General features: G+C 44.7%; 1 protein-coding gene across 3 annotated transcripts in view; it reads left to right on the forward strand.

Annotated features, from left to right (window-relative positions):
- MTHFD1L (methylenetetrahydrofolate dehydrogenase (NADP+ dependent) 1 like) overlaps positions 1-16,781 on the forward strand; it is a 188,006-nt gene that overhangs the window by 104,075 nt on the left and 67,150 nt on the right. For 2 of the 3 annotated variants that reach the window (XM_045500021.1, XM_045500022.1), the window contains exons 21-24: positions 4,358-4,497; positions 11,504-11,545; positions 12,314-12,414; positions 12,972-13,149. In XM_045500021.1, the coding sequence (XP_045355977.1) occupies positions 4,358-4,497; positions 11,504-11,545; positions 12,314-12,414; positions 12,972-13,149 (461 nt within the window). Of the gene's footprint in view, positions 1-4,357; positions 4,498-11,503; positions 11,546-12,198; positions 12,415-12,971; positions 13,150-16,781 lie in introns of those variants that run through there. The other variant, XR_006717646.1, reaches the window with a different exon arrangement.

The following is a 16,781-nucleotide window of genomic DNA, read 5'->3' on the forward strand; positions in this document are numbered from 1 at the left end:
ATACGTGCCCGCCAGAAGGGTTTTGTTGTCGTCGTTTCTGTTTGGTTTGTACAATGTGAGTCGGGTGCCCTCGCAGGGCAGCATGGGAATCCAGCCGCCTGGTTGTCCAGTATTGGCTTTTACTCTCCCATTGAACCCTGAGCTCTGTTCCCTGTGAAAGCACTAACCGTTTTTGTCCAAATAGCTAGTCCCTTCCAAGCCCAGACCCACCAACACTTCCTTTCTGGGCAGATTATGGGTTATAAAGTTGAGTCAAGCCATGCTATAAAATCACTATCTAACAGCTTCTGTGCTTACACAGTAAGAGTATCAGTCAGTTTCCTGTTTTCCTTCATGTCATAAGTTGAACATCTGTGACCATCCCCCGCCCCAAAAAAAGAGATTGCCAAGACAAATAATTGTTGTGGCATGTGCAAACATTTTCTTGGGAGCCTTTTTAAATATGCGGCTTTCAGAAGATTACGTGCTTTTCAGGAATGCTAAATCATAGTGTGTTTGCTTCATGACTCAAGAACAGGTCGATATTAAAACCAACCCTAAGTCATTCTTCAGTGTATCTCTTTTGCAATTTATCAAAAGCAGCAAATGTGATAAGTGACCAAATCGCTTATTTGAGATCACTAGGAAAACTTAACTTACAGGTGCTCTGTAGATAATTCTCAGGAAGTGTCTAGGAAATAGAACCTGCCAGGGAGAGTGGCTTGTCCCCTGCTCATGGCAAGACCCACTGAGACACAAGACACAGATACACAACACTCCACACTGTGCACTTCCAAGCTGATACCTGTTGATGAAACATTACTAAGTCGTCCTTATTTTGGCGATCGGTAATTGTGCATAGCACACTTTTTCCATACTGTTTTCCTTAGCAGCCTGATATCTGAAAACAAACAACAGAAATGATTCCATGCAGTATTTCAGAACAGGCTCCCAAGCATGAGAATCTGGCACGTTCTTCTGTTTTCTGCACATTATTTGCCTCCATATTTCCCTTGCATTTGGAAGCCACGGCCCCTGGACTTTTATTACTGCATCCTGTTTCCTTCCCTCATTGCAGGTTTTTTTGTTACCTTTTTTTTTTTCAATTTGCCTCATAAAATATGAAATTAAGCTTAGCTAACCTGTGTCGACATTTGCGACGGTCATGTCTTTGTCAGACAGGACATTTACACCTTGCATTAAAACTTCTGCTACTATAAAGCAAAAAGGGAAGCATGACATTGTGACCAAGGGTCTTAAAACTTTGCAATCCTGCTGCTCGCTTTTTTTTTTTTTTTAAACGTTTATTTACTTACGAGAGAGAGCGCAAGCAGGGGAGGGGCAGAGAGGGGGGAGACACAGCATCTGAACCCACTCCCTTTAATTTGTCTTAGAGACGTACACAAGTCATCCGGTGCCCAGTGTATGTCCAGCAGTGTCGGTCTCTCAGACAGACTTGGCCCCTGTCCTCGTGGAGCTCAGTCTCCTAGGGGAGCTACCAGTGGAAATGGGCATCCAGTTGGAAAGACTGAGAGACCGCTGGATCAAACACTGCGCCGGGCAACATTAAGCAGTTTTTCAGATATCACAGCATTGTAACAAAAACACACACACGAAACTCTGTCACTTACATCCCTCCTCCTCGTAACGGATCACACCGGAGAACAGGTCGCGTGGGGTGAGGTAACGGACTTCTGTAGTCGTCGTGGATCATTTCCCTTCGTCTTGACAGGATGATTTCTGCTCTTGCTTTCTCCTTTACCTGTGAACCCCTTCACTCCCCTCTCCCTCTCCTTCCCCCACCCCCAGCTCCTTATTTCTCTGCCTGGAGAAATCCTCTTGTCCCCGAAAGCCTGATTCCATGGACACCATTTTCCAAACCCGCCACACAACTTCCATCCTTCCCCATGCATCGGGTCCCCCTTACTCTCCTGTCCAATAGTGGGGAGTCTCTCCACCCAGGTCCCTGGAGGGCTGGACCAGGTTTCGGGACCCTATTCCTGGGCCACTACCCGGAGCATAATGCCTGGACATAGCAGGAATCCGACAAATGCTTAACAATTGAATATGACTTCTAGCAAGTGGGAGAATTGGGCTCTTGGTGATAATGAAGCAGACCATTTTTGTGAGCCCCCACCGTGCCCCGAAAAGCAGTCACTGAGTACTTTGCATTGCCATCTCACTTGATTCCCAACAGGTCAAATGAAGACATTGAGACTCCAATCGGTTAACTCACTGACCAGCGTTCATTTTTTGACGGTCACTGTGTAATTGACAGCTCATAGGCACAGTTGGGAGGGATTCTGGATACGGTCTGTCTCATCCAACAGTAGTATGGTCATCTTTCGCCTCCTGGGAGCCCACTCTGTCATGACCTTTGACAAAATGAACTGAACATCCCTCTTCTGGAGTCCTCTGTGCCACTCCCATGCTACCATCACCACTGGTTTCACCCGGGATACCACTGAGATGGGACTGTTACTGTCCGCGATCTCCTCTGTTTAGACCCCCACTAATCAGATCACTAGAATTGCCCCGAACAGTGTGTAAAGAGGAATGCCTTTCACTTCTTTAACTTGTTCTGCTACATTGCTTATTCAAAGAAAACACAATAAGGGAAAAACTGACTTTCTAGCTACGTTCACTCCAAATTGAATATTTTTAAAGAAATATTTTTCAATTTGTCAAAAGCATATCAACAGTCATAAAAATTTTTTATATCCTCTGGCACCGTGCTCTCAACCCTTGGGAATTTCTTCCAAGAATATAATGTGAAAGAGGTTAAATCTCATATGCACAGATATTTTCCATCATTATTTATATTGGAAGCAACCCACATGTCTAATAACAGGGGGAACAGTTTTGTAAATCTTCATACATCAACCTAACAAAATTAAAAGCTGCCACGTAGTATCATAAATTCTGAATGTTTGTAGTACTGCGAGAAACGTCTGAACATTTTAAAGGAGCAAACTACAAAAGTCTCCTTATTCTATAAAATCTATACAGGAATATGAAGCACTTAAAGGAAGCCACAAAGAATTAGAACGATGGGTTGATGTCTTTAGAATTTGAAATTCTATGTGACACGTCACGATTTTTTTTCCTTGATTCTTGTTAAAACGTGTGCGTTTAGCGAATGCTCGAGACAGAGATCTTCAGTGATGCACATTTCAAATGGTGTGATTGTATCTTGGTAAGTTTGTTTTCCTGCAGGTTCCTATCTCTGCCATAAATGACGGCCTTGACATAATGACTGTCAATATGTCGTGTATAATTCATACATTGATATTATTCTTTTCCTAGTGTGTGCTTCTCAAATCTTCATGGGCATTCATCTCACCTGGGGATCTTGGTAAAATGCTTATCGTGATTCACTAGGTGTGGGATTCTGTGTGTCTGATAAGCCCCTGGTGGTGCTGGTGCCCTTGCCCGTCGTACAGCTGTCCTTTGCGTGTAGTAACGATGCTGTGTGCCGTTGACCGCTCGGCAGTCAGGAGTATCACCTGGGAAAGCAGTGTCAGGCACTCTCCCAGCTACCTCCGCGGTAACTTTTCTAGCAATTTGGGGGCCGAGGAGTGTCCCCTGGGGTTATGGACTACAGATGCTATTTTATCAAGCCTGATGATTCATCTTCTTAACCCACTCTACTAACTTGAATTTCATCAAGCAACAAAAATGACACAACAAACATGAAACAATGGTGGTACTAAATAAGTGATTCTATGCGTGTTATAAAAAGTAAGAAAGGGAGACGCCTGGGTGACTCAGCTGGTTAAGCGTCCGATTTGGACTCAGGTCATGATCTCATGGTTTGTGGGTTTCAGCCCTGCGTCGGGCTCTGTGCTGACGGGTCAGAGCCTAGAGCCTTCTTTGGACTCTGCTGTTTCCCTCCCTCTCTCTCTCTGCCCCTCCCACACTCATACTCTGCCCCTCTCTCAAAAATAAACATTAAAAAAAAAATTTTTTTTTAAAAAGCAAGAAAGGATCTTCTAATGCTAATCATGCTAGCAATGTCCCTTGATACAATTTGGAACCCGATTAAAAAGCTGGCAATCCCATCTGTGGTCAGAAACACGTTGCCATGAGTGTGCATAGTGGAAAAAGACTTTTGGCCCTGGCGGTGAATCCTTAAGGCACCGCGGTATAAAGCTGAGTAGAGAGCCGTCTCTTTAGAGAAGGTAGGGAAGGGGGGAACGTCTTCTGTGACTATGGGAAAATCAGCCTACCGCTGCGTATGAACAAGAAACAATGCCACTGGACGTGTTGGGGTTTAAACTGTCCTTTGAGCCTGAGTCACAGCCAACAATTGCTGAAAACTAAAACCTGCTCTTGTTGTGAGACAATGATAGCAAGTCTCCACCTTGATTCCCCACAGTAACTGAAGCCGGCTTTGGTGCTGATATTGGAATGGAGAAATTTTTCAACATCAAGTGTCGAGCGTCCGGCTTGGTGCCCAACGTGGTGGTGTTGGTGGCCACCGTGCGGGCTCTGAAGATGCATGGAGGCGGCCCGAGCGTAAGTCCCCAACTTCCTTCGTAGTGAAACGCATTCCAGAACGAAGATGAGGCTGACTCTAGCGTCTGAAACCTTCAAAACCTGCTTCGTAACCGCCGTTTCCTTAAACAGCAAATCACCGTTATGGGGCCCTGATCGTTTCGTAAGTTCAAGTAAAGGATGATGCTCCCAAAGACGTTGCTGAGCCGTAGTTTGGAAAGGAGCATAATGTAACCGCTTTTTGGTCCCAAGATTTATATCTGAAGCTCAGGTCAACATTTTATAACCCCAGGGTGTAATGAGACGATACAGCCTCTTGTTCTGAGCAGGGAACATAAGGATGAGGAATAATTGCTTTTGCGGGTGGTTTTTCAGTGTTCGTGCAGATAGTTTTTTGGTTCACTGATGCAGGGTCTCATCAGATTTCATCTGGAACTGTTTTCCTTCTGTTTCTGTTTATTCTGATTTCACTTTACCGCTCTGTTACGGCACTGGATTATTTCTACAAGAGCTTTGTTTGGAAAACACACCCTGTTTCCACATTTTCACAGACTTTTGACATTAACCTATCTTATATGCAGAATTCACCCACAAAAGAAAATTTTTTCTTTTCTGTAGTAAAGACATAATGTTTTTCTTTTTTTCATGTTTAAGTTTTTTTTTTTTTTTTCCCAAAGGGAGAATATGAAATGTTATCCTGAGTAATTATCTTTGAAGTAAAATAGGTCAGGGTGTCTTCATCATTTATACTGCGGTTATATCAGACAAAGTACCAAAGCTGATTTCTTAATCGGTAATCCCGTGTATACAGAGGTCACGTAATCATTATTATGTGGCAAGAACGAATGACAGGTTTGCCATCGTGAAACGCATCTGTGATGTGCATTGTGTAACCATTTTAGCAAGTCTTTGTCCTAGGAGAGGCTGACGTTATCTATCTGCAGAGAGCCAGATCTGAAGCCTGAGTCTTAGATCCAAACTCCCTTCTCTGTCCACCAGGCAGAGCTGAACATTAATGAAGGGTAAACAGGAATCCCAAATCCACTGGTAACGCCACTTACGTAGTCCATTTTAGCCCAAAGCTCCGTCATTAATTCAAATGCGAGATGGGCGCAACATGCGTCATTAAGCAGTAGATCCTAAGGAATTCTCATTTGGCTCAAAACACCATTTATCACTACCGTGACTCCTTCACTTGAGATTCTGAATCTGTATACCAATTTCCATTTTCAAAAAAACAACTTCTACCTCCTATAATATACATTTGAAATTCTCCCTCCCTGTTTTGCACCCTGGACATCATAAAATCGAAGGGCTTTAAGACTGGGAAGGGCTTCAGGATTGTCTAAGTCTGGTTCAGTGTTTGTAAAGATGAAGTTACTGAGGTACCAGAAGGATTCAGTGATTTGCTTGGTATCATCCTTCTGGTTAGGGGACTGATCAGACTCAAGGTCTCTTGAGTTTTAGTCTAGGGTTTTTCCACACTCTCGTATCTGTCCTATAAAAATTGTGTACGCGATGTATCATCCTGTTTTAGTTCATCTTAATGTATGTGCTTGTTTTGTAGTGGTGGCATTGTCCTCTAACCTTAATCGTTTTGTACCTCTGCTGCTCCCATCATGGCTCCATGCCAGTGAGGGTGACAGGGCTCAAGCCCAGTAGGCACAGATCCGGGTGGATGATGATTAAAGAAAAGGCTCGGGAAGCCTGGCGAAGCTTCATATCCCCCTCCTGAGGCTCCAGAAGAGCCTTCTGCATCACGTTGTTTTATGAACGTCTATATATGCATCTCCCTTCTCAACTGTGAATCCCTTGAGATTAGGGACTGTGTCTTACTAATTTACGTATCCCTAATGCCTGGCATAATCTGCATCCAGGAAATGTTTTCAACAACTGAATAATAAATGAGCTTTCATTTCCTTAATCCTATACTCTCTATTATCCATGTCAGTGTCTTTCCTTCTTATTTGAGACAACTCTGTGGTAATGTTTTTGAGCCATTATAATTTCTACTTCCTTTGGATATCATTATACAAATAACCATGGCGGCCTCTTATGTTTATTCAGCTTGTTTTTTTTCCATAATTTGTGCAGTGGAAAATCCTGTGACCCTCGAACTTGCCCATTTTAGCCCCAATTATTTAAAATTCATATCCTGTCTTCCAAAGTGCTGACCATTCCAGTGCAATTCACTGTATAGTATTTTTAGTATAACGTTTTTATGCTTACGGACCTAGCTATCCCTTTGCAATGAATTCTTTAAACATATTGTATTAAGAAGTAATACAATGTGTATTTACATAAAGAGAGATTGATTATAAGGAACTGGCTCACACATCTATGGAGGCTGGCAAGTTCGAAATCTACATGGTGGTTCAACAGGCTGCAGACTCAGGAGGGCTGGTGTCGCAGGTCCAGACGTATTCTGAAGGCGGTCTGCTGGAGAATTTTTCTACCACGGAATCTTTTTGCTCTATTAGGGCCTTTAGCTGATGGGATACAGCCTACCCACATGACACGGCACCTTGTTGGGGCTTCGGGGGAATCTGCTTTACTCAGAGTCCAAAACACCCCGCAGGAACACTCGGGATAATGTTCGACCAAGTATCTGAACACCCTGTGCCTCAAGCTGACGCCTGAAATGAACCAACACGCCCGTTGCTACTGATTTTCATATACGGTGCAATCGGCATATCTAATTTCCCCTTTTTTTTTTTTTATATGAATAACCAGTTGGCCTAGTGCTGTTTATTTAAACAGTCCCTCCTTTCTTATCATTCAAGCCTACTTTGTGATAAATTGGTTCTCCATACAGGTGTAGGTCTTTTTCTGGGATGTCTCCTCCGTTCTGCTGGTCTATTTACCTATAATTGTGCCTGTGCTGCACAGATAGCCATTGTGGCAAACTCCTCCAGGTTGTTCTATCTCTTCTTGCACACCTGGCCTGGGATCGGTCCTTTTCACTTTCCAGATGTATTTTAGAATTAGCTCATAAAGTTGCATCAAGAATCTTTTTAGGATTTTCATTAGAATAGCATCAATTATATCAGGAGATTAGCGGTATCTGACAAGTTCCCATCCAAGCTACTTCTATTGGTTTAGGTCTTTTTAAGTGTCTTTTAATAACAATTGACAGTTTATTCCACAAAGGGCTTCTCTTTCTTTTTGTGCATTTGTTACTGCGTACTTTATATTTTCGTTTAACACACCCCTCCCAGATTCTTTTATATTGCTTTTACATCCAGTGCCCTTTCTAAATCTTCTTTTTTTAAAAGTAAGGTACAATGGACATCTAACCGTATATTCATTATAGGCGTAAAACAGAACGATTGGACGTGTGCATGTGTCACAAAAGGATCACAAGTCTAGTTAACAGCTGTCGCCATGCACAGGTACAAAAAGTTTCTTGCACAGAGGGCTTTTAAGCTCCAGCCACTTTCAAGCATGCAATACAGTATTCTTAACCGTGGTCACCATGCTGTCCAGCCGTCTCTGTGACTTTAAAATTGTCTTACTAGTTGGCCTTGTTTACCTGTAGATGCTTTAGAGTTCTGTGTGGGCACGCATAACTGAAAATAATGACAGTTCTGTTTCTTCCTTTCTAATCTTTATCCTTTTTTTCTTATCACACTAAGCAGGTCTTTGTGGTTGCAACGCAGTATTAAATAGGAGTGGCATCCTTTTCTTATTCCTCATCTGAAATAGAACACGTTTAATACGTCATCATTAACTGTGATTTTTCTATAGATTGGTAGTATATTATTCTTATCAAACTAAGGAAATTGACTGCTGTTCCTAGTTTGCCAAGTTTTTACCCTAAAGAAATGTTCAACAATTCTCTCCGCCCTTTGAGGTGATACGGCTTTCCTCTTTGATCTATTAATATTACCAATTATGTTGCTTCACTTTCAAACATGAAGTGAACCTACTTTCCTAGAATAAATCTAACTTGGGAATATATTATCTTTCTCATCAACAACTGAATTTTGCGTATCGGTTTCCCAATATTTTAAGTAGGATCTTTGCATCCATATTTTTGAGTGAGATGTCAGCCATGTAAACTAAAATGAGTAGGATTCCTTCTGTTTTATGTACTCTATAAGGGATCCTATAACATTAGAATAATCTGTTTATACAAAGATGGCAAGAATTCACCGGTAACCATGTATAGGCTTGTGGCTTATCGGTGAGGGGCAGATTTTTAACTACAGATTTAATTTTTTAAATGACTACAACATCTTAGACTTCTCTTAAGGGAGTTCTAATAAACATTATATGTGTGTGAATTCCCCTCTGTTTTCAAGTGTGTTGGTATAAAGTTGGTCATGGTATATTATTAATTCTGTCTCCAGCTGTGTAGTTATAATATATTTTCATTCCTTTTTTTTTTAAAAAAAGTCTTACCAGAGTGCCATCAATTTTGTTAGTCTTTTGTTTTGTTAATCCTCTGTACTTTTTTTTTTTTAATTTTTCTTCAATGTTTATTTTTGAGAGAGAGAAAGAGAGAGAGAGAGAGAGAGTGTGTGTGTGTGTGTGTGTGTGTGTGTGTGTATGAGTGGGGGAGAGAGAGAGAGAGAGGGAAACACAGAATCTGAGGCAAACTCCAGGCTCTGAGCTGAGTGTGTGTGTGTGTGTGTGTGTGTGTATGAGTGGGGGAGAGAGAGAGAGAGAGGGAAACACAGAATCTGAGGCAAACTCCAGGCTCTGAGCTGACAGCACAGAGCCCAACGCAGGGCTGAAACCCACGGTCCGTGAGATCATGACCTGAGCCAAAGTTGGGAGCTTAACTGACTTAGCCACCCAGGCGCTCCTATCCTCTCTACTTTTTGACATGTGTGTACATCCCATTCTTCCTGTGCTTAATAATTGATTCCACAGAACTTTTTATGTCTGGAGGCTCAACAATACTTCACATTCTTTTTTTTAATCTAGCATTTTAGTTGTTCCCATTGAAAGATTCCCTCCGTGTTTTATTCCGTGCTACTGCTGGAAACCCCATCTGAAAATCCTTTATTAGGTCCCCACACACCAACAAAAAACAATCTGTCACAGAGGTAACTTGTTTTCAAAGGACTTTTAATATTCTCAAGGCGTCTTCCATGAGAGGGGAGTAAGTCATCCGCCCTCAGTGAATCAAAATACGTTCTAGAAGCAGGCCCTAGGCAGAAACAATGTGGAAAGGTACTAAATTGGGTTTTCAGAACCCTGTTGTATTCAAGTCCCCGTTCTACCTCTTGCTTACTATGTAATCTTGGGCAAGACACCTTGTCTTCTCTTAACTTCAGTTTCCTCGTCTTTAACCTGCCCTGGCCACCCTATATGTTGTCGTGAGAAACTAGGCCAAAAGAAAAAAAAGAGAGAGAGAGAAAAGTGATGGCAATCACTTCAACATGATTTAGAATTTATTGGGAGAGATGGTACACTTTGTATAAGTCAGGTTTCACTCAAATTATAAGTTCCATTTTATGCTAGGATAATGGGCACCAGTAAGAAAGTTCTCACTATTGGCTCAAATTAGAATCAGCTGAGAGGCACCTGTGTGGCTCAGTCGGTTAAGCATCTGACTCTTGATTTCAGCTCAGGTCATGATCTCGAAGTTTGTGAGTTTGAACCCCGAATCGGGCTCTGTGCTGATGATGCAGAGCCTGCTTGGGATTCTCTCTCTCTCTCTGCCTCTCTCAGCCCCTTCCCTCCTTGCGCTCTCTCTCTGTCTCTCTCTCACTCTCTCTCTGAAAATAAATAAATAAACTTTAAAAAAGAATCAGCTAATGGGGCGCCTGGGTGGCGCAGTCGGTTAAGCGTCCGACTTCAGCCAGGTCACGATCTCGCGGTCTGTGAGTTCGAGCCCCACGTCAGGCTCTGGGCTGATGGCTCAGAGCCTGGAGCCTGCTTCCGATTCTGTGTCTCCCTCTCTCTCTCTGCCCCTCCCCCGTTCATGCTCTGTCTCTCTCTGTCCCAAAAATAAATAAACGTTGAAAAAAAAAAATTTTTTTTTTTAAAATAAAAAAGAATCAGCTAAGGACTTTTTATTTTTATTTATTTACTTTCAATATGTTTTTTATTGAGAGAGAGAATGAGTGGGGGAGGGGCAGAGAGCAAGGAAGAGAAAATCCCAAGTGGGGGGTGGAGCTCAATCTGACTCATAAGACCATGACCTGAGCCAAAATCAGGAGTCAGACGCTTAACCATCTGAGCCACCCAAGCACCCCCAGCTGAGGAATTTTTAAATATTACTGATTCTGGGTCCCACTCCCAGATACCCTGGTTTGATTAGTGTGGTTGAAGCCCACGCATCAGTGTGCTTTTAAATGCACCTTTCCAAAAAAGGGACCATGATTTGTTTCTCTTTTGAATCTCTACCAGAGTAAGCTTTTTTTGTTTTTAACAAAAAAAGGGACAGTATAAAGTGGTCAGATTCCCAGTGACAATAAATAAACTTTCCTCACTTCAGTGTTTAGTGCAATGCCAATTAACGGCCTTTTATGTAAAAGAAGATAAGAAAAACAAGCCCCCAGATTTGTAAATACAATGGCAAGTTGTTCGTTTCCAAGCCACTTACCCTTTTTAAATACGCTCAAGGTTTTTCAATATATTTGGGCTTTTCAAATGTGCCCGGCCTGCTGGGCACCGTTGAGTAAAAGGCATTTGCTCTAACCTAAGAATTCCCTGCTGCTTTAACCATACCCTTTTGGATATGTTTGGATTCAACGGAAGTGGGTACAGGAGACGGCAAAGAAGTAGGCTTTCTTGTCTACCCGGTGGTAACCGTGTGCCCAGGATTGAGGTGGGTGCTGTGTGCAGGCCAGAGGGATGGTGGGAGAAGGGAGGTCCTCAAGCCCCTACAGAAACCAGTGCTGCAGTTTGGCTTAACTGTATGGCTTATTATAAACCAGTATGGCTTATTCAGATGCATTTTCCATAAAGCTACTAGAAATTCAACCTATGCAGCTACTCTTAAATACAACAAGTATCAACACTAAGCATTTCAATGGATTTTTTTCTCAATTTTTGCCTTTTCTTGTCTCAGGTAACTGCTGGTGTCCCGCTTAAGAAAGAATATACAGAGGAGGTAAGAGCAGGTGTTTTGAAGGCTTATGTGAAGAACCATTCAAACCCATGGGCCAGCAGCTGAATCTCAATCAGTGAATGAGCCCTCCACCAGTGGCCTCTTGGAAAACTGCTTTTCTAATAATCCAGGAGAAAATGGGTGGGGCAAGGGATAAAATCCGTTGAGTCACGTATGCACTGTTCCCTACCCTCTGGGCAGCCATCATAGCCAGAGCTCAGTCTCCGGCACAGAAACAAATCTGAAGCTTATACCCGTGTATTCTTTCGGCGTGGAAAAAACTGACTTGTGGAGCATATGCATTTGGTTTTATCACTTGCTTGAGTTACTTGACTCTTGGGTAAATTAGACTTTGATTCACTGGCAACAGTACCTCTTAGCTCCTACAGGTGGCACCAGGGATTCGAGCCGGCAACGGCCAGACAGCACTCCTCACCCTCCCGGGGCCTTGTGCCCTCTTGTCTACCAACCTGCAGAGCATGAGTGCATTGCTTTTGCCCTGGCCACCAGTCAGCAGAAGAAATAGCCGCCCGGCTCCAGACCCAGATACGCCATTGGGCCCAGAATGATTTCAGAAATTATTGTGGAAATGAGCCTCCTCTTTCTGTAGCCACCTTTTCTTGGGGGAGAAACTGTTTTATGGTCTTATTTAATAGCTCCTAGGACAGTCAAGGGAGCAAGATGGGAGCGAAACCTGCCAGAGTGGACTCTCGCCAGTTTGGTTTGGCAGCTTTGGTGGGAGGCGTACATGGGGGTCTGGTCTTCTTCCAGAACATCCAGCTGGTGGCAGACGGCTGCTGTAACCTTCAGAAGCAGATTCAGATTGCTCAGCTCTTTGGGGTCCCCGTTGTCGTGGCTCTGAATGTCTTCAAGTAAGTGAAGTCCCCCCTGCTTTAAACGTGCTCGTCTTGCGGGCCACCCTGTAAACTCTGTTTGTGTCTTGAGGGGTGTTTGTGGTCTTTCTCTGCTTTGTCAAGAACTATCTAGAAATACTCTGCTCCTTCTGTTTGGTTGGCTTCGTTTGGGTTGGTTTCATTTTAACAGAAGTTTCTCAAATGTTTATAGGAAATGAAATCTATATAGTGAGTTAACATTTCCTTGGCTTCTTCTTTTTTCTTTTTTTTTTTTTTTTAAATTCCACCCAGCATTTCTGTCCGAAAGACCGTGGATGATCAAAGGGTTACGTTATGGAATTTTCTCAATAAAACCCTTAACAACTTGAAATATTTGAGTCCTGTTAGAGAGGTTTCTTTTTTTTTCCCCCAGCGCTTTTCTTTAAGTCTGATTTATTTAAACACAACGTAACCACTTTTGATGTTTAAAATATATTCAGTGTTAGAGAGCAAAGTTCTGTATAAACGGTTAGTCTTTCTTTGAAAACATCCCTAAATGAATACAGATGCAAAACCACAAACGTTTTCATCACCAGGACCGACACCCGCGCAGAGATTGACTTGGTGTGTGAGCTGGCGAAGCGGGCCGGCGCTTTTGATGCGGTCCCCTGCTATCACTGGTCGGTCGGCGGGAAAGGGTCGGTAGACCTGGCTCGGGCTGTGAGAGAAGCTGCAGGTCAAGGAAGCCGTTTCCGATTCCTCTACGACCTCCAGGTAAGCTCGGCGAAGGTGCCGCCTCTGGCACCTCCACTGTGGGTCAGGCTGGTGCTTTGGGCAACAGGGTTCGACACCGAACACGTTCAGGGCTGGCTCTCCTGAGCAACTTCTTCTTTTTTTTTTTTTTTTAATCTTTATTTTCGAGAGAGAGAGAGAGAGACTAGAAGAGGGGCAGAGAGAGAGGGAGACACAGAATCCGAAGCAGGCTCCAGGCTCCGAGCTGTCAGCACAGAGCCTGCCGCAGAATTCGAACTCACGAACCATGAGATCACGACCTGAGCCGAAGTCGGATGCTTAACCGGCTGAGCCGCCCAGGCGCCCCTCTCCTGAGCAACTTCTGAAGACTTGTGAAATCGTGTATTTTCCTCATCCATTTCTGCGATCGCTCTCGTCCCTCATTGTGGTTTCCTGGAGCCACGTGTGTGCTGGCAGATGAAAATATTTTTAGTTGTTGGATAACGCACATAACATTTACTATCTCTTAGCCTGTTGGCGTGTACCGTTCAGTGGTGTTGAGTACACGCACATTGCTGTGCAAACACCATCCGTCTCCAGGGCTCTTTTCATCTTGCGGCACGTAAACTCTGCACCCATTAAACCCCAGCTCCCCATTGCCGCACCCCCTCTACCCCTGCTAACCACCCTTCTGCCTTCTGTCTCTGGGTCTGACCGGTCTGCATATCTTTCATATGAAACCATCCAGGCCTTGTCTTTTTCGTGACGGGCTTATTCACCGTCTCCGTCCTTTCAAGCTTCTGGAAGGACTGCCACAGACTGGGTGGCTGATGAACAACACAAGTTTATTGCTGGGACGTCCAAGGTCAAGGCTCGGGCCGGTGTCCGGTGAGGGCCAGCTTCCTGTGTCATGCACGGCCGTCTTCTCCCCGTAGCCTCACGTAGTGGAAGAGAAGTGGGATCTCTCTGGAGTCTGTTTTATGAGGGCTCCAGTCTCGTGACCTCATTGCCCCCAAAACCCCACTTCCTAATTCCATCAACATAGTCAACCCCAGTGTCCCCGTGTCCTAACGCTTATCGCTTTGGGGATTAGACTTCATATGAATGGTGGGGGGGTGGGGAGGATGCAGACATTCGGTTGGTATCGTTTGCTCAGAATAACGTCAGGATTCATCCATGTTCCCACACCCGTCACACGTCAGGATTTCCTTCCTTCCATCGCATGTCGTACATGTCGCATTTAGTCCGTTCATGCTGCTATGAATATGTGTATAAAAATAATCTCTTTAAGACTCTGCTTTCAATGCTTTGGGGTATACACCCAGCGGTGGAGTTGCCAGATTATCTCCTATATTTTTAAGCAGCTGGATAATTAGCCTTCAGCCAGAAAATCTGAACTTCCTGGGATCTCACTCTCCTCAGTTCATCTCGGCACCCACCTGCACATCCCTATCCTGGACGTTGTGGCTTCGGCTCCGGCTATTGATCTGTCCTGGTTGGTAGCCCAGGGTTGCCAGAGTGCTCAGCCTTTATGCTGGATGCTGCTCCTCCCATTCCTTCAGTCCCTCGCTCGCTCTGTCGATCCCTCGGGCATCACAAGCAGTAACATCTCTGTCCAGTTCAGATGCACAGACTCACAGCATAAGTGAAGAGAGGGCATAGCAGCACTGTCTCTATGGCCAGAGTTATGTCCTACGAGGGCACGATGTTCACCTTCCTGCCAAGCCTGCTGCTAGTGAGAAGAAGGAAGGCTTTTTCTGTGCCAGGCATCTGGGCCTCTTGTGCATGTAACTGCTTTAGTCTCGACATCCCTGTTGGATAGGAATTGGTGACATCCCCCCATTTCATACATACGGAAACTAAAGTACAAGGAAATTAAATAAGTACCCAGTGTCCCCTGTCCCGAAAGAGGCAGAGCTGGGAGAGTATCAAGAATGATGGAGGTAACCGTCCTGCTCTGTCCTTCAGAACGCAGTACTGTGTTCAAAAGTAGGGGTGAGGGGCACCTGGGTGGCTCCGTCGGTTAGGCATCCGACTTCGGCTCAGGTCATGATCTCACGGTTTGTGGGTTCGAGCCCCACGTTGGGCTCTGTGCTGACAGCTCGGAGCCTGGAGCCTGCTTGGGATTCTGTGTCTCCTTCTCTCTCTGCCCCTCCCCAGCTTGTGCTCTGTCTCTCTCTATCAAAAATAAATAAATGTAAAAAAAAAAAAGTAGAGGTGAGGGTGGGGAACTACTCCTTAAAGGAGCGGCCCGCCTGCAGAAGAAGAATGACAGTGACAGACACAGGATCCGTGGACGTTGTGGCCACTCCGTAAGTGTACCCGAACGGAAGGATTTCAGGAATGAATTGGGAAGGTTAGCCCACGGAAGGTTTGTCAGTTCGAAGGCCATGCTGTGAGTGAGAGCCAAGCCTGTTCCGGGTTACAGCGGTGGCGGAGATCAGGAGAGGGAGGACACCCCCGTTCCCCACGAAGAAAACGGGTGGAACTGCAAGACGTGAGTTCTCTCACCCTGGAGATGCGAAGCGAAGCGAGACGCGGCCGTGCAGCGGGCCCGCTGAGGGAGTTCAAGCCAACTCAGTGGGGGCCGGCCCATGTGTCCTGTGCTCCTTCCTGTGCCCCGCTGCCCGGGTGAGCCCGCCGGGTTGTCTGTCACACCTCGCACGGCCCCGGGCCCTCAGGGACCCCACTCTCCCTGGCCTGCTCTAGGAGCCTCAGACCATTGCCATCTGATGTGGAACGTCCCCGCTCTGAGCGCCAAAGGCAGTTTTTGAAAGAACGATTTCACCAAGTAGGACTGTGTTCAAGGAAACCATCCCAAGTGAAAAGAAGCTGGGCAAAGAGAAGAAATGTTTCTGCGTTCCAGTCTCGCATACACACACTAAGCCAAAGACGAACCCCTTTCCTTTCCGAGATTTTCTTTTTTTTTTTTTTTCCTGAATCCCATTCTTCAGGGAGATAATGCTGTTAAAATGTCTGCCTCCCTGTAAATAGGGGGAAAATTTATAATAACATGGACTAAAGTCCTGCGTTTGATAGGATTCTTGCCTCCTTTGCCAACATACTCTTCTCCCATTTCTTAGAACCCAGAAATTAGATTTGGATTGCATAATTATTTATTAGATAGCCAGCATCTCTGCGGATTGCTGTATTACGTCAAGAGTGATTGCTGCTTCTGGCTCACTCCTGCCTCCCTAATAGCTAGCTGCGTTCCCCTCACTGGCAAGATGATTCTAGATAATCGAAGACCATTTACAGCCTTGTCTAGAAATCGGAATTCCGTGGTTCAGTTGTTAACACAGCTCAAACTTTTCTCACCTCGTCCTCGATTCTCATATATCGTGCTGGTGAACCTACACAGACTAAGTAATGGTTCTCTTGAAACTCTTCATTCCCTTTCTTTTCCACCCCCCAACGACTAACCCGTTAGTGCTTGGCAGCTTAATAGGTGTGGGATTGCCCTACAGGAAAACAGAAGTGATGAAATCCTTTTGGATAAATCACCCTCCTACTGCCTTTACCTCTCAGCGCAAACCAGGCTTCTGTGTGCCTTTTGCCGTCCACCAAGAATGCATTCCTCACGGGGTCGATGGCGTCTTGTTTCCTACTCCACCTCCACGCCAGTCTAGCGTTAAAAAAGAAAGTCACCTGAGATCGTTCGGAGGCATTTGACA

Source organism: Leopardus geoffroyi, chromosome B2 (assembly GCF_018350155.1).
Source record: "Leopardus geoffroyi isolate Oge1 chromosome B2, O.geoffroyi_Oge1_pat1.0, whole genome shotgun sequence".
In the NCBI taxonomy this organism is placed as follows: domain Eukaryota; kingdom Metazoa; phylum Chordata; class Mammalia; order Carnivora; family Felidae; genus Leopardus; species Leopardus geoffroyi.